The sequence below is a fragment of the Mytilus trossulus genome, chromosome 14 (genome assembly GCF_036588685.1).
Source record: "Mytilus trossulus isolate FHL-02 chromosome 14, PNRI_Mtr1.1.1.hap1, whole genome shotgun sequence".
NCBI lineage: Eukaryota > Metazoa > Mollusca > Bivalvia > Mytilida > Mytilidae > Mytilus > Mytilus trossulus.
The window spans coordinates 10,804,823-10,824,569 of record NC_086386.1 but is presented as its reverse complement, the minus strand read 5'-3'; the positions used below and the strand labels follow the sequence as shown (position 1 = coordinate 10,824,569).

The 19,747-nt window shown below is 33.1% G+C and overlaps 2 protein-coding genes across 2 annotated transcripts in view; one reads left to right on the top strand and one right to left on the bottom strand.

The window, feature by feature from the left end:
- Positions 1–5,173: 5,173 nt before the first annotated feature.
- Positions 5,174–17,304, bottom strand: LOC134696043 (nucleoside diphosphate-linked moiety X motif 6-like). Its single transcript, XM_063557593.1, has 7 exons — positions 17,204–17,304; positions 15,614–16,101; positions 13,811–14,017; positions 12,790–12,848; positions 12,222–12,273; positions 11,252–11,299; positions 5,174–5,578 (listed from the first exon to the last, which is right to left on the bottom strand). The coding sequence occupies exons 2-7, from the start codon at positions 16,032–16,034 to the stop codon at positions 5,256–5,258; spliced, it is 1,110 nt and encodes a 369-aa protein (XP_063413663.1). The 5' UTR covers positions 16,035–16,101; positions 17,204–17,304; the 3' UTR covers positions 5,174–5,255.
- A 1,971-nt stretch (positions 17,305–19,275) lies between these two features.
- The window catches only part of LOC134697367 (uncharacterized), a 48,989-nt gene continuing 48,517 nt past the window's right edge, over positions 19,276–19,747 (top strand). The window contains exon 1 of the mRNA XM_063559600.1: positions 19,276–19,476. Within this exon, the coding sequence (XP_063415670.1) occupies positions 19,422–19,476 (55 nt within the window). The 5' untranslated portion in view covers positions 19,276–19,421. The remainder of the gene's footprint in view (positions 19,477–19,747) is intronic.

Here is a 19,747-nt window from a genome sequence, read left to right as displayed (position 1 = left end):
ACATTCTCTTTTCTTTTATTCACCGTATTCTATTTTCAGTAGCAGGTAAAGAACCTTAGAACTAGGGAAATCACATTTTAAGTATGTGGCTTAATGATGAGTAGTAATATGGATGGGTCTATAGTACACGGATTCCCCACACGCACTTCAGTGTACCGTGAAATTCGGCATTTACATTAGTGAGTAGTATCATAGAAAACTGAAACTCAAATTCATCAGACACTTCTTTGACCAAAAAGTTTAGCATGACAAACGTTAACTGGTTCGAAGCAGGACAGACGGACGAATACCGGACGAACGAACGAACAGACGATCGTATCGGGCGCAAAAACCGAAAAACATAATGTCCATAAATGGGACGAAAATATAAGAATGTTGTCGACAGCTGGCGGACGCCAAATGATGACATTTGCGTTAAGATCTTCTTATATCTATTTATGCAAATTAAGTTTCAATTTCAAACTTATACTATAATCAATTATGGTTAAGGTCACCTTGAGGGTTGATCATACTGACCAGTTATACTGACCAGTTTCCAGCTGTCATGATAACACGTCAGACAATAGATACTGTAGATGATTGTCAAGTTAACAGTTTGAAGTTCAATCATATTTCTTTCATATAACTTTGAAGATTTGTTTCTGGTTCAAGTGGACTTAACACATATATCAGAATTGTCGCCGTAATAAAAGCAATTTAAGCAAAATTGAGGCATTGTTAGCAATATATAAGCACTAACTAAAGTTCAGCATACTATAAAAGGGGTAAGTGGATGCCACTATTAGGCTATATTTCGCCAAGCTTCAACTTCGCACACAGAGTAGCAGAGGAAAAATCCCAAGCCCAAATGTGTATTTGAACTGAAAAAAATCATAAAGATGTAAATTATATGTAATAATAAAATGGTTTTTAAAATACATGTCACAGAAATTCTAACAAAACATCAACTCAATATGAAAAGGAGTAAAAAAGGACATTCAATCAATTTCTGTGCATTCATATGTTTTGGAGTTTAGTGTGACTTCCATTTTCCCTGAACTACTACACAATTTTATATAGGGGCCAGCTGAGGACAACTTGCGGTTCGGGATTTTCTCGCTGCGTTGAAGACCCATTGATGACCACCGGCTGATGTCTGCTCTTGGATTGTTGTCTCTTTGACATATTCCCCATTTTCATTATCAATTATATGGTATAAAATAAACATATATCTAAATCGTATATTACTAGTATGTTAGAATCATAGCCATAAAACTAATTGGTTTTGGGGTTATTACTAACGTTGTTTTTTTTTCTCATTTTTACGGACTTCCCCTTTGTTGAATTGACCTTGGAGTTCGATATTTTTATATAATTCGTTTCACTGATGATTTCTGACGAACGGGCGACAACTCTAACATATTTCTAATCCTCATCACCAAATACCACAACTGTCCTGAACATCAAAGAAATAAATTAACATTGGGTTATATAAATTGAATATATCATGTACATTTATTAAGCTGGAGATTGATCAAAAAGAAAACTAAATCTGGACAGCCGCCTGAATATTCCTTTGATGTCTACCTTTAACTAACAAGAGGAGATAATTGTAGGTAATTTATATTGACGAGAGTATCTTGACAGGGATAAAAATCGCATTAATAAATCAATTTTCACCTTTCATCGGATACGAGGACACAGACATACTAATATATCCTGTAACGTAATTAAGGTTCAGACTTTCATATCACCATTTCTATAGGCGTTTGATCGCCACCTAATAAAGTCAGATATATTTAGTCTGATCAGTCCCTCCTTGTCAATTTTCATCAGTTCACGTCTGGAGTTCATTGGCTTTATTACCATCTAATAAAGTCAGAAATATTTAGTCCGACAGTCCTTGCCAATTCTCATCCGTTCCCGTCTGGGAGTACATTTCCTTTATTGTATATACAGAACATTTTATTACATGAGTAGTGTCAATACAGACGGCTATTTTTAACTCTAAATCCTATCCCCGACATTTACTTGTCAACATAAAACTCTCAAGCATGAATAAAACATATCTATCACTTCAACTGTTACACAGTAGCGCAATAATATTCGAAGAATTTCAAATAGTATCAATTTGTTTTTAAGGTACAACACCATCTCGGATTCTTCCGATACGTTGTAATAATTTGGGTTGGCTATACCAGCAGTTTATATTTCAGGATCACAGACGAATCTTAGTTGGAAAAGACGAGATTTAGCTGGAAAAGGAAAAAACATTCGTCTGACGTACTAAACAATAAGTCGTGTCGTCACTTTCGCTTACTTTTGATATAAATCAAGAGTTAGCGCATACTGTGTATGGTCTTGGTATCAATTCTGTAATTTTGGATGTTAGACCAATAAAATATCTTATCTTATCTTATCTTACACATACAAATTGAGAATGAAAACGGGAAATGTGTCAGAGACAACAACTTTAAAAGAGCAGAAAGCATCCCAAGACATACACTTTCTGCCTCTATGTCTCTCTATTTCACTTGGTGAGTACATTTAATTTCAGCCAAAAGAAACAATGTGCACTTGTGGGACACCTCGTATGTCAAAGTTTATCTGTCTATCTGAACCAGTAAAATACCGTACACCTGTAATTATAGTGACAGGGGTGAATGGAAGCTTTAGGCTTAATCAAATTAACATGTACTATTAGTTGACAGAGCTAAACAACTATGCTCCTAGCTGTTCACTAAATCTTTATTTTGTTTGAAGTTTTTTCATTGATAAAAATTATCGCTGAGCAAAAAGCAAAGTTGTCTGAATAAATCATGTAATCTGGGATAAATATTTAAAGTAAGTAAGGTATTGATAAAGAAAGTCTAAAATAAACGACAGATTTTAGTGATCAATTGATTGGAAAAGAAACTCTAACCTAATGTGTGTATGAGGATTACGAGTAAAGATAATGGAACAATGATGTTATGAACTTATAATCACCGCTTTTTTAATTTAAAACTTTTTCATGGGAAAATATTTTGAGTTATCATGTATCCTAATACAGAAAGGCCACAAGTGCAGAGCTTATGTATACAGGCAATGTCAAGGCACCATTCATTGCATTGCAAGGATCGAGTTTTTTTTACTTTTAAATATATCCATTAATCTCATTTGCAATTTATATCGACTGCTGCGGAATGCTTTCGATTTACAAAGATTTCTAATCTTAGATGACATATGATAAACTTATTCTTAGATGAGGATTTGAAACACGTCTTCATTGTTAACTAAAACCAATCAAATATTGATGATTTTGCTGGGAGAAAACAGTAAAATAGCTACACTAGAGGCTCTAAAGAGCCTGTGTCGCTCACCTTGGTCTATGTTAATATTAAACATTGTACACAGATGGATTCATGACAAAATTGTGTTTTAGTGATGGTGATGTGTTTGTAGATCTTACTTTACTAAACAATTTTGCTGCTTACAATTATCTCTATCTGTAACAGTAGTTTCTGTGGAAAATGTTGGTGAAAATCTACAAATTTTGTGAAAATTGTTAAAAATTGACTATGAAGGTCAATTACTCCTTAGGGGGTCAATTGACTATTTTGGTCATGTTGACTTATTTTTAGTTCTTACTTTGTTGTACATTATTGCTGTTTACAGTTTATCTCTATCTATAATAATATTCAAGATAATAACAGAAAAACAGCAAAATTTCCTCAAAATTACCAATTCAGGGGCAGCAACCTAACAACCGATGATCCAATTCATCTGAAAATTGCAGGGTAGATAGATCTTGACCTAATTAACAATTTTACTTCCGATCAGATTTGCTCTTAATGCTTTGGTTTTTGAGTTATAAGCCAAAAACTGCATTTTACCCCATGTTCTATTTTTAGCCATGGTGGCCATCTTGGTTTGATTGCCAGGTCATTGGACACAATTTATAAACTAGATACCCTAATGATGATTGTGGCCAAGTTTCAATTAATTTGGCTCAGTAGTTTCAGAGGAGAAGATTTTTGTAAAAAATTACTAAGATTTACGAAAAATTGTTAAAAAATGACTTTAAAGGGCAATAACTCCTAAAGGGGTCAACTGACCATTTTGGTCATGTTGACTTATTTGTAGATCTTACTTTGCTGAAGAACATCATTGCTGTTTACAGTTTATCTCTATCTTAAATAATATTCAAGATAATAACCAAAAACAGCAAAAATTCCTTAAAATTACCAATTCAGGGGCAGCAACCTAACAAGGGAATGTCAGATTCATCTGAAAATTTCAGGGCAGATAGAACTTGACCTGATAAACAATTTTACCCATGTCAGATTTGCTCTAAATGCTTTGGTTTTTGAGTTATTAGCCAAAAACTGTATTTTACCCCTATGTTCTATTTTTAGCCATGGCGGCCATCTTGGTTGGTTGGCCGGGTCACCGGACACAATTTTTAAACTAGATACCCCAATGATGATTGTGGCCAAGTTTGGTTAAATTTGGCCAAGTAGTTTCAGAGGAGAAGATTTTTGTAAAAGTTAACGCCGGACGCAGGACGACGACGACGGGCGACGGACGACGGACGCCAAGTGATGAGAAAAGCTCACTTGGCCCTTTGGGCCAGGTGAGCTAATAAAAACGTGAAGGATAAAATACCAGTGCAAAGATGGTAATGGAAAAATAATTGTCTTCGTAGAATTACTGAAACCATCGTTAAATTATCACTGTGACCTACAACGTTACGTTTAAATATAAAGACCTCAACGAAGTAAATGGTAGACAAAATAAAAAAGAAATTTATCATGCCAAACGCAAGTTGCCGACAATGTAATGTAGGCAACAGAAGTGAACCCCATACCACACTGACAACTAGTACATACCAATGAAACAATCGTTCTTAAAAGAACTTAACTAAAGGCAACAGTAGTATACCTGTGTTCAAAAGTCATAAATAGACAACAAATCCGGGTTACAAAAATCGAACCAAAGAAAATACACGAACTATAAGGATAACAAAGGAACAACAAGAACACTGAAGTGAAAAAGAAACAAACGCCAACATAGATAGAAAAGAACTATTTGATAACAACTGCCATATTCCAGACTTGGTACAGGACATTTTAAGAAAAAAAGGCCGATTGAACTTGGTGTTATGGCTAGCCAGCCCTACCGCTTATACGGCAATGTTAAATAAATAAAACAATTGTTCATAAATAAATAGTTTATTATAATGCCTTTTGATTAAAAACTGTGGAAGACTTATTTATGACTTGTATAGACAAATGTTATGGTAGAGGTCTATGATATAATTTATACTTTAGACCCTTATAAACCGACTTCATTTCCTTAAACCTTATATCAACGTTATCGAATCCATTTTTAATACCATGCAACATAATCTGACATGTTCTGTGGGTGATTGGTGATATGTCTGTCGTATTGGCGTGTAGTTTCTCCAAGCTCATCCATTTGCAATGACTGATTTCATTTTCACAATGCATAATATCGAACGTCAGAGGCTTCAATCTACATACAATAAAAATATCTGATCGACCAAAGGCTCCTGGTTGTAGATGTTGCTGACGGAAAGCCAAGATCGACAAGAACTCTGCAATAAATTTTAAGACTAGAATTAAATTACATCAATATTAGTTTACTGATCTATTTTGTAGACTTATCAAGATTCTATAAGGGTATTTAAAAATGCAAAAAATACAAACGACAGCAAAAATGAATTAAAATATTTTACATATAATAGTATATACAGGTAAGCCAAAATATATTTCGATCTATATATTGTGCAATAAAATTTGGAATTTAATTCATGAAATAAACACCCACGTATGAATCCACGGTAAAACCCATCAATGGAATCAGCTAAATCAGCAATTTAAAACTTTTTATCTTCATTGATTTTTCAAGTATACCTTATATAAAATTATGCAAACATGAAGAACTAAATCATTTCGACACTTTATACCTTTAATTCAAACACAGACGTGTTTACTTATATCACATATACTTTATGATATTGGTGAATTGTCACTTCACCTAATAAATATTCCTTCCACTATCTTAATTTGATTTTGTCTACCTACAAAGAATGAATGTCATTAAGACATCCTGGTTGTAAACATACCTATGTTCACATCAAACTTTTTATTTCATCCTCTCGTATTTTATGATATACTTGTACAACATTTCTATTGACCCAATAAACATGAGCATCGTTCTTATATAATATATCCAATGACCTTGCAAAGAAGTTTACAAGTTTCCGGGATTGGTTATGATTATTGTAGAATGAAGAGAAGCCGAAGCACGCTCACGTCAACAAAATATAAGGCGTCCGTTAAATTTATGTAAAGATCAACTAATCTTCAAAGCACTTTACCAAAAACAGGATGACGACTGAATACGAGTATTCACCCATTCAAACGGTTTAGATATTTTGGCTGCAATAAGGAGCCATGTTACATGCTGGTATTTGTACCCAGCTTAAGTCTTGTTTTTTTGGGGGGGGGCACATATGTTTGATAATATTTTTTTTATTTCTAAAAATTATACTATAAAGACGAAGAGCGTGCTCATCTCCCAAATCTCTCCTTTCATCAATTTTTTTCACAGATTCTCAATTTTTTAGATCTTTATATTATATTCAACGACTTTCGTCCCTATTGTTTACTCCTTCAACCCAGCATAGCACTTTTTCATCCGTATATCCCACATCCCCGTAAACGTGCCATCCAGAATAGCAATAGTAATAATAGCAAGCTGCAAGCTCACATGTGCAGTGCGTTAGTATTCTGTCTCTCTAAGGACATGTTGGTTTAAATTATGTTAACTTGAATCAATATATACTTTAAGGGTATATAATATAGGACTTTAGAATAAATAACGGCATGGTCTGAGTTAAATCCTGGGACTAATGAATTCATTCTATTGAAAGAGTACGTTGAATAACTATGGTGAATACTGTCTTCTCAAAAGGTCAAAGCAGTTTACCTTTTTTTTTACAAAAAACATATCACAAGAAGTTGGAAGATACAATCGTATAAATCCGTCTATATATAATAGTCCGTTAGAATTTTTGAAAGTGTCTACTCCAACATAGTTAGTTATCAAAGATACAAGGCTCATATAGAAATCGCCAGACGCGCGTTTCGTCTACATAAGACTCTTCACTGCCGCTCTGATCAAGATAGTAAGAAGGCTAAATAAGTATAAAGTTGACTAGCATTGATGACCCACAATTCCAAAAAAAAATGCCAAATACGGGTTGTTGTGTTATGTTATGTTACAGTAAAAAGTAAAAACACAAAAATACTGAACTCCGAGGAAAATTCAAAAAGGAAAATCCAAAATCAAAAGGCAAAATCAAAAGTCCAAACACATCAAACGAATGGCTAACAACTGTCATATTCCTGACTTGGTACAGGCATTTTCTAATGTAGAAAATGGTGGATTGAATCTGGTTTTATAGCTAGCTAAACCTCTCACTTGGATGACAGTCGTATCAAATTCCATTACATTGTCAACGATGCATGAACAAAACAATCATACTCAAAGAGTAAAAATGTCAAAAATAGGGGTACAGCAGTCAATATTGTGTTATCATCTTAATATCACTATAAAACAACAAATGTAACGAAGAAGCACAAAAAGGCATACATCAAATTTAACATACTCATTTTGCCTTTCTTATACGATAAAGGAGAGGCGAAGGATACCAAAAAGAGACACTCAGACTCATAATTCTTACAAACTGACAATGCCGTAGGAAAAACGAAAAACAGCAGAATCAAAACACAACATCGAAAACGAAATGTGCACCAAACAAAAACCAGGGGTGATCCCCGCTGATTATTTAAGGAGATTTAAACTATAAATATAGCGCATAAGCCTCTCCATTTACGAACCCTGTATCAAATACTTCAATTATTTCATTTCATCCAACTTTTTAACGTTTGATTGTGTATAAAAAGAAAGATAACTCAGTTCAAATCAATTCTTCTGACTTTTCAACAAGTTTGATTTGTTCAATAATATTACAGTTTTTAAATCCTTTTTTTTTTACCGACACATTCAATAATGTCTGAAGAAATGTTGACATTATATACTGGCTGTTGTTATTCTATTTTATCATTTTTTAAAGAAAGCAGGAGAGATTACTTCTCTAACCGTACTTGATATCAATGAAAATTTAATACTGAACGTTTTAATCGTTGAGTTTGGTAGATTGGTAACTCAATAGACAATCGTTTTTGTTACAGTATTAATTGTGCATCACTATATACTTGCCAACCTGCTTTTGTATAAAACCATACAGACCCTGCTCAAAGACAAAACGAAAGGGTCATCTCGTTGAGTTCCTTATCTTTACTTTCAAATATCAGGGCCGTAACTAGCCTGTTTTAATTGTGAGGCAAAATATATTCGCCGAGCGTAGCGAGGCGAAAAAATTTTGGAGATGGGTCTGCGAAGCTCTGAGAAAAATAAAGCAAAATCGTGCATTCTGAGCGTTTCCCGGACTCTTTCTTATATTGAAACGCAATTAATTTTTAGATTTTGTTTTCGACAATTTTCTTGTCTCAAAGCAAAAACATCGATTGGAGCATGCATTGTAATTTAAGACTTTTAGGTTTTACGGGGACAACATTAAAAGTAGACCGATGTGTAGGACAAAGGAAAAAATAGTAATTCTCATAATCAATAAAACGGCCAGATTGATGTCTGTTCTTGTCTTGTAATGTGCCACAGGCACTTGTTTCTATCCATTGGAAGAACCACTATCAACGTATATTTACCAGTAAATATACGTTGATAGTGGTTCTTCCAATGGATAGAAACAAGTGCCTGTGTATTGTGCTTAGACTTTGGTGATTTTTTATGACTAGATTTTAAAAATATAGTGACAGTGCAGTATTATTCTTTAAGTACTAGTACTACTTAAGTCGACATTAAGGATCATCTTGATCTTGTTATACGGTATTAATAATTTCTGTATTGTTGACCCTCCAGCAGCTATCAAGACGAAGAACAGGAATAAAAACTTTAACCATGCATTGGTCATCTATATTTTTTCTATATGCATTGACTTTGTATGAAATTAGGTACCGTGCACGTTTATTCCATATTCCTTTATTGTCTGTTGAGGGTCTCAACACGACTTGATGCAAATGTAATGCTTCAATGCAAAAGATCATATGGCAAACCATTGATGTTATAATACATGATTTGATACTGGAAAATTTGTGGTCTAACTTTTAAATTTAAACCATGTCAGATATCTAGTTTTATCTACAATAAAAAGAACCAGTTTTGCATTCTTTGATATCGTGTTCAATTCTCCATGCAGAAACGACAATTTTTTTTCTATGTCCAGTAGCATCGTATATTTTTTTATATTTTCTCGCATAATGTCTGGACATCGGTGGACATGCAACATTGCAAAATCACATGTTTACAAATGAAAATCAACACTCAGACTAGAGTAATAAAGTATGACAATAAATGAATAAAAGACAAACCCGGGGACACAGAAGTGCAAACAATAGACCATCAACTCTGAAAACTAAAAGTAAAAGGAACATGGATCACTAAAAACATGCAGGGGCGACATCAGAGAGTGAAGAGAACTTGCTTCTTGCAAGACACTTTCCGTGAAAACAATTTGATATGGAGACACTCTTTTGTTTCATTTTTTTTTTAAATTTCAAACATGAGGCATTTGCCTCATTTGCCTCAATGTAGTTACGGCCCTGCATATATCAATGATGTTGTCACTCAATACTCTACATCTTGTATACAATAGTGAACTTAACGATACTACCGAAAGTACAAGATCAGCGCTATATCTTGTTCGTTATTTCAACACTGACTCCGAAGGACGATTTCAAATAAGTGATTACTTCTACTTTCCAATTGACACTAATTGAAATTCGCAGTGGTTATATACACTCACAGGCTCTCAGTGTTTCATCGTGTGGTGTTTACATATCTAAGTCAATATGTTACGATCGAACATGTTCACACTATACGGACTTAATTAATATGGATGTGCTCCTAAAGACCAACAACTCAAACAGAGGAAGATGAACGAATTAAATTACCCACATGTCCAAATGTATTATACTTTTTGATCATTATAATCACGAACTTGTTGACCGATTAGATGTGGTAATGTCTCAACTCACCATTTACACGTTTCCATGGTCTAAAATCTTTAGATACCAGTATGATAGTCTGTTTTATAATTTTACCGAGTGTGTCCTGTTCCTATTTACTTCACTGAGGATTTGCATGGTGGGTAATGAGGGGGGATAAGAGGGTCCTGATCCCGAAATCACAGAACTATTTTCTAATTAAATATATGAAATATTTATTCAGGTAATGCAATGTTAAAGTCCAAAAATAGTGCCAATAGCTATAATCTTGATAATACATGTATTTATGGCTTCAAGCATTTACTAGAATAACATATTAAAAAATTAATAGTTTTCATGGTCAGTTTAGCTCAATTTTGTACACATCAGCTAAATAAAATTGAGAATGGAACAGGGGGGATATGTCAAAGAAACAACAACCCAACCAAAGAGTAGATAACAGATAAATGTTGTCATGCCTCGTTTATTATTTTCCTATTAAGCTTTTGTAAAATCAAAATACTGTTAATTATGTAAATTTTAATGTAAGGAGAGGGGGCATGTGTTGGTAAAGGGCTGTTTCTCGCCAGTTTTTGATAATTATTTCAAATTTGCACAAAAAGTTGGAAGCAAATAAGGTCAAGAAAAAACACAAATCAGTTAAAAAATTACATCATAATTTGCACATTTTTTCATGAAAATAAAGAAGACTGTAAATTTTATGTAGTTCACCATCTGATCTTCTTTCTGAAAACATCATGTGCAGCAGGTAAACAACAAACTGATTTTAAAGAATCTGTTTAAAATCTTAATAACACATTTCCAGTTTGTTGCCATGGTATATAGTTGAAGGTAAATTGTGTTATACTTTCCAAACACCTTTAATCTATATATGTAGTTAGAACAAAACTAAGGATTTATGGTTTCTTATAAAATTGCACTATTTTTTGCTAAATAAGGGACCTACATGTATTGCCCCATCTCCTTTGAGAATTTGAGTGATTTGTAAGTTTTGACAGCTTCATGAAATACAGTTTATTAATTAAAATTGAAAATTGAACCTATAAAACAACCATGCTCTGATAATTATCAAAACTTTTTGCTTGCAAACATTTATTTACAAAAAATCATCTTACCAGAGTTTATCCCAGTTTCCTCTAAAATTTCTCTTTCTGCAGTGTCAGCTACAAAATACATTATCATAATATCATAAAAGAAGAACTTAAGGTTAAGATGCAATGTCATTTAAGAGAACCTTAGATGCACTGTGCAGTATGGGATATACTTTCAATGTTGCTAAACCAGAAACTAGAAATATTTGGATGGGACTGAAAACATATCTCACAATTTGTCATAAACAGATGAAGCTATGTGCCAAAGACTTGTAAAATGTAATGACATGACATTCTTCAAACAAAACTGTATAACTATATGAAAAAAGGTGGTAGAGAATTGGAGGACATAAAAAAAGTGTCACATGGGTAGAAATTAACAGATGAAACTTGGTGCTATATGAGAAAAATGCAACATAAATGACTTACAGAGAGATGCACAGCAGTAATCCCCAGCTAGGTCAAATAAAAGACTTCGTGGTATGGGTTTTGTTCATTGTGGAAGGCCATACAGTGACCTATAGTTGTTAATTTCTGTGTCATTCTGGTCTTTTCTTTCTGTATTCAAGGAGAGTTGTCTCATTGGCAATTATACCACATCTTCTTTTTTTATATTTAAATTTGGTATTTGCTGCCTCCATGCGAAGCATGTGTCATTAAGGAGTGAGAAAAGGCTGGCTGTCTGAGAGTCAGAATAATCAGCCGGGTAAGGTGATAGATCTTCCTACAGTCTGTATTAATCTTGTGAACAAGCATGTCAACAATCTGGCTCAGCCTGTAGGTCTAGTACAAAGCAGGATTTATATTCATATCACATCAACATGTTCTTGTCCTGAATATGCATATCAATTTGCTGCTAGACATTAAGCAGCCATACATCATCATCATCTATGTAATTTCATACTCAAAACAAAAAGGAGAATTTTTGGAAAAAATGAATAGAAATGTACTGTAAACAAAGAATAAACACCCAATAATAGTGGGTCTGTCTTACCTATATCCTCTTCTAAATCAGACAATCCTCCAGGAAACTTCCAGTAGGAAAACTAAAATTAAATACAAATGTACTCTACAGTGTATGTTTACAAACAAATCCTGTCTGAAAAATATGAATGTTCTCCCCAGATATTTCAATAAACATCCAGGTAAACAGGAAAATTTAAAATACCATATTATTCTTAAATAATTTGCACCACATTTGTAGCATAATCTATTACAAAAAAATACAGATAGCATAATATTCAAGAAATGTAGCATCATGTTACCATGATACTAAAAGCCCCTGAGAGAACACAGGAATGGTGAAAGGAAATATAACTAAACTGCATTCAATGATTTGAAAATGTATTTCATCATTAGTCAAAAATAAATTACCACAATTTGAAATCTATGTATTAAGAAAAATACTATTTTATGCTACAAAATAATAAGAGTTATTTCTCTTCATTTATATATTAATACAATGTTATTTAGATTACAAAATGTCTAACATTGAAAGATGTGTCTAAGTTGTTCTTCTTTCTTAAAATTAATAGAGTTGTTACAATATATATAATAATTACCCGACTATTTTTGTCTTTTACAACTAAAATTTCTTTTGTTTCTTCTCTATAAACCATTCCTAGGATAAATTGTTGGATACATTATGTGAAAAAAACACAAAGCAAGTAATCTAGCTTCTTATTACATTTGTTACTTCAAAATGTGCCTTTCCAACCATTATACTGAATCTCAGACAATCATACCATTTAAAAGAAGTTGTCAGATAGTAGTAAGCAAGATATAATTTAATCTAATATTTAATTAACTGTGCATTTGTATTCAGATATCGCAGATCAAATTTATTCGTTCATTGTGTAATCATACGTTTTTTGATTGAGTTAAGTCTGCCAATTGATATTTTATCTTATGTTTTTCTATGTTGTGATGTTATGCTATTGTTTCAGAAAAAGGGAGAAGGTTTGGGCCCATTAAAACGTTTAATTCCGCTGCAAATGTTTGCACCTGTCCTAAGTCAGGAATCTGATGTACAGTAGTTGTCGTTTGTTTATGTAATATATACGTGTTTCTCGTTTTGTTTATATAGATTAGACCGTTGGTTTTCCCGTTTGAATGGTTTTACACTAGTAATTTTGGGGCCCTTTATAGCTTGTTGTTCGGTGTGAGTCAAGGCTCCGTATTGAAGGCCGTACTTTAACCTATAATGGTTTAATTTTTAAATTGTTATTTGGATGGAGAGTTGTCTCATTGGCACTCACACCACATCTTCCTATATCTATAACACATACCAGCCTTGAGTTTTCTTTAAGTTAAGCATGACTGCACACAACAACACCAGGAATACGTTGGCTGCATTATATTATTTATTACCTTATGAGTTGTTTCGTTTGATTGTAGATTTTCAGTAGATTCATGAGGTGAATATATATATAAAAGTGGGTGAACATTTTTATAGCGAAAAATCTGTAAAAATATATGATTTTCTAAATCATTTTGCAAGAAAAACATAGCAGGGTCATTCAGATGTCATGTGAAATTACTTGTCATGTTTACGTTACATATGTTACACAAGTTACAACTAACCTGAGACTCCTATCTGATGAGTGGCAAATCTTGGTGTTCTATCTTCACAACTGGTATTCAGCCATAACTTTAGCAGTGACATCTGGTGTTCAGCATGGTGGAATAGGAAACCATTATTAGCAGCAGTAGATATGTATGCACTTTTATGAATTGGTACTTTTAACCATACACAGGATCTCCCTTCTTGTCTCCACTTTAATAAAGATTCTGGAATTGATATAATCACTTAATCAAGTTCCTTTATTTCTTAATTTCTAGTTTAAAGACTAAATAAGAGTGAAAAGTTGTTCAAAAAAGTAAAACCATTTTCAATATAAGAACCAATGAATGTAAAAAATATGAAAGATACAATTTCACTATTCAAAGATATAAAGAGACTCAACACAGTCATGACAGTATATATACTAATAGGTGAATTCTCTTGTCAGTAGAAAATTTGTGAATGGCTAACATATTCTTTATTATTTTTTACCTATTTCCTGAATGACAATACTTTCTTCTTTAATACAGTAGCGTAAAAAATAGTTATTGTAAAGCATACACAAATTACAAAACAACTTTGATCATGTTGATCTTTAATTCAACAAATAGTTTGTGTAGACCCTCCATCAGGTCGCAAGCAATGACACACTATTCACTATTACATGTTTAATAGAAGTCCAATTTACAACCCTTAGCTAGGTTTATTGTTTTATTTAATCAAATATCTTATTTTGCTCATAAATATTCCTGATTTTAAAATATCAAATGTATTTCTTAGTTTATGTGATACTGTAGTAGAAATAAACAAAATGCAAACATATAAGATAAATGATACCAAGTTAAATGAGTATCAAAGTCATAGATTATAGAAATATTCTTTATTAAGCACAAAAATGTCAGTATTTACCTCAAAAGCTAACAAAACCTTCAAATAGACTTATTAAGAAGGGATATAGTTACAAAACTGTTTTTATGTCATTAAAGATGGCCTATTTTGGCGTTAATATTGATTCACTTACAGGGTCTTTGCATCGGAACTAAACAATTTATTTAAAAACCAGTTGTTGGTATGACACGGGTTATGTTCTTCTCATATAAATGTTATGATAGTATGATACTAAACCCCTCACGGGAGGATTGTGCCTGACATTCAAATGATGAAGACATAATCTTTCAATCAGTTTAATTGAAGTCTGGAGCTGGTAAGTCAGTTAACTGCTAGTAGTCTGATGTTAATTATGTATTATTGTCATTTGTTTATTTTCTTTGGTTACATCTTCTGACATCAGACTTGGACTCCTCTTGAACTGAATTTTAATGTGTGTATTGTTAAGCGTTTACTTTTCTACATTGGCTAGAGGTATAGGGGGAGGGTCGATATCTCATAAACATGTTTGACTCAGAAGCATTTTTGCGCCTGTCCCAAGTAAGGAGCCTCTGGCCTTTGTTAGTCTTGTATTATTTTAAATTTTAGTTACTAGTACTTGTGTACAATTTGAAGTAAGGCCTATATTATCACTGATCTAGTAAATATATTTGTTTAGAGGCCAGCTGAATGACGCCTCCCGTTGCAGGAATTTCTAGCTGCATTGAAGACCTGTTGGTGACTTTCTGCTGTTGTCTGCTCTATGGTAGGGTTGTTGTCTCTTTGACACATACCCCATTTCTATTATCAATTTTTAATACATAGCAAAATATAAATGAACATGATAAAATAATTCTGAGTAAAGTTTTGTCTTCTCGAAGCAGGTAAACTACTACACAACCACCTCGTTTGTTCAGTACCGTAGAGAAACATGTCAGTATTATTTTGATACTTACCAGTAAGTAGAGAGTTAAATTGTACATCAGTACAATCTTCAGATAGGTCACCGAGGTCAAGGGTCAGCCCATTGTATCTGTCTACCTGACCAGCAGGAAAGATGGTATCAGGACCAGAACTCATTTGTCTTACACTAATCAATGGTAAGGTATCTGTCCTAAACTGTGCTCCAAGCATGGGTCTATTAACTGACCATACTGAATTTGAAGTCTGCTTCTGTTTTCCATTTGAATGGCCCTGGGTTACTGAATTTTTACACAAGGTAGAAAAAGTTGCTGAATTACAACTTTTGGTTAGTTTAGTCTGTCCTTTAAATACTCTCATTGTAGATATAGAAGGCATGATGGTGTCATTACTGATTCCTTGCAACTGTTTGAGCAGGGATATGTTTTTACATCTGCTGCAAACATGTCTATTCATAGCTATGGATATATGAAGTCAGTCTTTACAAAACTGTTGTATATCCTATGATGTATAAAATTTATTCCTGCCGAAAAATGAAAATAATCATAGCAATCATCATAAAACTAATCCTGAAATATCACATCAATATCAAAATTATTTATTTAAGTCAGGAGCCTGTAATAAGGTAGCTGCGGAACCGTAGCTTTTAGGACCCAAGAGCTACAGTTCCGCAGCTTGTAATTAGGGGATGTTGTTTGTTGCTACATGTCTATACATATGTGTTTTTTCCTTCATTTTTTAACATAAATTTGATAGTTAGTTTTCTCATTTAATTGTTTTACATTTGTTATTTCCGGGTCTTTTGGTGCAGACTAAATGTCTATGCAGTATGGGCTTAGCACATTGTTGAAGATCATACCGTGAATTATAAGCTTTAGCTGTAAATTTCTGTGTCATTTGGTCTCAAGTAGAAAGTTCTCTCATTGGCAATCATACAACATAATTTTTTATGTAAGATAAGGCATGTAAGGATGTACATTTGTAATTTTCTTTTGCAAAGTTGACACAAGATATTATAATTTTGTTCATACATGTTCTTTGACCTATAATACATTTGTCATGTAATGATGCCCTGGTTTACTATTTACACAATTTGACTAGAATGGAAAGTTGTTTCATTGGCACATATATACAACATCTTCTTATCTCTACATGTTTGAAGCTGACTTCTTCATGACTTTGGTTGTAAACTGTCCATTAAAAGGGTTAACTTACAAGTAAAGGGAGCAATGCTTTTGATTTTTTTTTAAGGATTATTTTGTCATACTGCTGATAATACATTTTCTACCAACAGATATTTCATAAAGCATCCCAGCAAACTATGCCCCCCCCCCCCCCCCCCCCCTTGTCCTGGGTTAGGAACCCCCTTTTTAAAATTGCTGGATCCGCCCCTGATGTTAGTGTAACAATGAATAGGAAGCTCTGAAAAGTCTACTTAAAAAGTGTTTACACATAGAATGAATGACATTACAGGTGAATTCATAAAAACACTCTAGATATTGACCTCTTGTTTACTTATGCAATTAATGATTTTAATCAATACAGTAGTCCGCATTGACTAATACTGTGACTTAAATTTTGTCTTCAGGTCTTTTTCTGATACAGTTTAAATTTGATAATCCTACCTTCACTCTGCAATAACGAATCAGCAAGAATGTAAGCTTTTGGCTCCACTGAGTGTACTGGCAAAGAGAAGTTAATTTAGGGGAGAGAAATTAACAGTTTGTGATCTTATGTTTTGTACTTGACACTTCAACGTCTTAGGAGCACCTCTTACCTAAATAAAGGCAACAGTAGTATACCGCTGTTCAAAACCCATAAATCCATGGACAAAAAACAAAATCGGGGTTTCAAACTAAAACCGAGGGAAACGCATTAAATCTAAATAAGAGCATAAATGCTTTTGAAGATATTTTTTTTATATCTTAAGATACATGATCATTGTGATCATCAAGCAGGTTGATGATCAATTACTGCACTTTACATACATTAAGTTGAATTTCACCAAAAAAATCAGTCAGCTATTTTCTTGTTGGACTATTATACTACTAGTAGACTAAGTACTTAGCAAAGACATATACTATGTATTATATGTTTCTGTGCTTAGTATAATAGTCCCAGCTTTTTTTTTATAATGTATTCTAAGACCTACAAATCATTTGAAAATTAGTGCAGAGTGAAGTAAATAAGTGCTTGGATTTCAAATACATATACAGACTATACAAGAGGTTTTATATTTGATTGAGAGTGTATAAAACAGTAGAAGTATACACTAATGGTGTCTACCAAAAAGACTGAATTTATAAAATGGGTAATTTGTTGTATTGCGGTCGGTAATCATGGTAAATCTTTATATTTCACACTGAATTTGTAAAATCACTATCAGTTTCAGGGATTTTTATCAGGAATTTTATAGAATTACTGAATAAACTCATCATAGATACCAGGACTAAATTTAGTATACGCCAGACGCGCGTTTCGTCTACAAAAGAATCATCAGTGACCGGCTCGAATCCAAAAAAGTTATAAAGGCCAAATAAAGTACGAAGCTGCTGAGAGCATTGAGGACCAACATTCCTAAAAGTTTTGCCAAATACAGCTAGGGTAATCTATGCCTGAGGTAGAAAAGCCTTAGTATTTCAAAAAATTCAAAAATTTGTAAACAGTAAATTTATAAATATAACAATATCAATGACAATTCATGTCAGCAGAAAAAAGTGCTGACTACTGGGCTTGTGATACCCTCGGGGAAATAAATCTCCACCAGCAGTGGCATATTGTTAGGGATTTTGTGAAATCCCTAATTAGTAAAAAAACTTGACATTAGAAATGTATTTTTCTTCATACACATAAAACCAATGATTTTAAAACACATTTCGTAATAAATAATACTTGTTAAAACTATTTACACAGTAATTATGAATTATATTTTTTTTGGGCATAGAAACTGAATCAGATATAAAAGATTAGAATTTACGTATTATTCTTCATATTTCTCCAAGTGCAATATGTTGGATTTTAACTTCGGAGAGGGTTGGGATCCCGCTAACATGTTTAACCCCGCCACATTATTTATGTATGGTGCCTGTCCCAAATCAGGAGCCTGTAATTCAGTGGTTGTCGTTTGTTTATGTGTTACATGTTTGTTTTTCGTTCATTTCTTTTTACATAAATAAGGCTGTTAGTTTTCTCGCTTGAATTGATTTACATTGTCTTATCGGGGCTCTTTGTAGCTGACTATATGCGGTATGGGCTTTGCTCATTGTCAAAGGCCGTACGGTGACCTATAATTGTTAATATTTGTGTCATTTTGGTCTTTTGTGGATAGTTGTCTCATTGGCAATCATACCACATCTTCATTTTTATATTCGAGATTTCCCTCAATTATTTGAAGTCACTTTTGTTTTAGACATATTTGCCTGAGCCATGTAAACACTGGTAACATTTATTTGAGTGAACTGACTATTCTAAAATTGTCACCGATTATGTTTTTATGGTATATATTTCAGAAATAAAGTAATTTCTATTCGAACGTTTCCTACTGTCTTTATGAGTTAATTCAATACTTTTTATCATATCTAACTTTACACATGTATATACAGAGGAACTCTTCCGAAACACGGTTGTATTCACATTGACTTTATTTAAAGCAATACACAAGAACTGGTCGATTTATTTCCATTGTTACTTTATCAGACCTAAATTTCAATTAAGTCGCTAGGAGGAGTACAAACAAAAAGTGATTTAATAATTAATTAAAAATCGTGCACATGTTGTGTGTAGGAAATCATTGACATGTATTTATCTAGCAATGGTTATGGATAAGACGAATAACATTTATGCATGGATATGACGTTCACCTATTTCCTGATAGCCAGTCTGGCTTTTGTTTCAATTGGTAAGTATATATTGAGATCGACATAAAACAGTTATATAATAGCTCTTCATCTTTTATATAAGCTTTGGTTTTCAAATATTTGGCCACGAGCATCACTGAAGAGACATGATTTGTCGAAATGCGCATCTGGTGCAGAAAATTGGTACCGTTAATGTTATTATATAAAATATTCAATACGGCTGGTCTTCAGTTATATCAACAGATTTACAATGTTTGTAATTATCATTTATATTTCCATTTTTTGGGAAACTGCACATATAGCTACATTGTA

Bases quoted from the DNA above. Each gene is read 5' to 3' on its own strand.
- LOC134696043 (XM_063557593.1), bottom strand. From the start codon at position 16,034: ATGAATAGACATGTTTGCAGCAGATGTAAAAACATATCCCTGCTCAAA. The intron at 12,849-13,810 runs GTTAGTTGTAAC...AATTTATCCTAG, and splicing joins TCATCAGATAGGAGTCTCAG to GAATGGTTTATAGAGAAGAA. The intron at 11,300-12,221 runs GTAAGACAGACC...TGTATTTTGTAG, and splicing joins TGATTTAGAAGAGGATATAG to CTGACACTGCAGAAAGAGAA.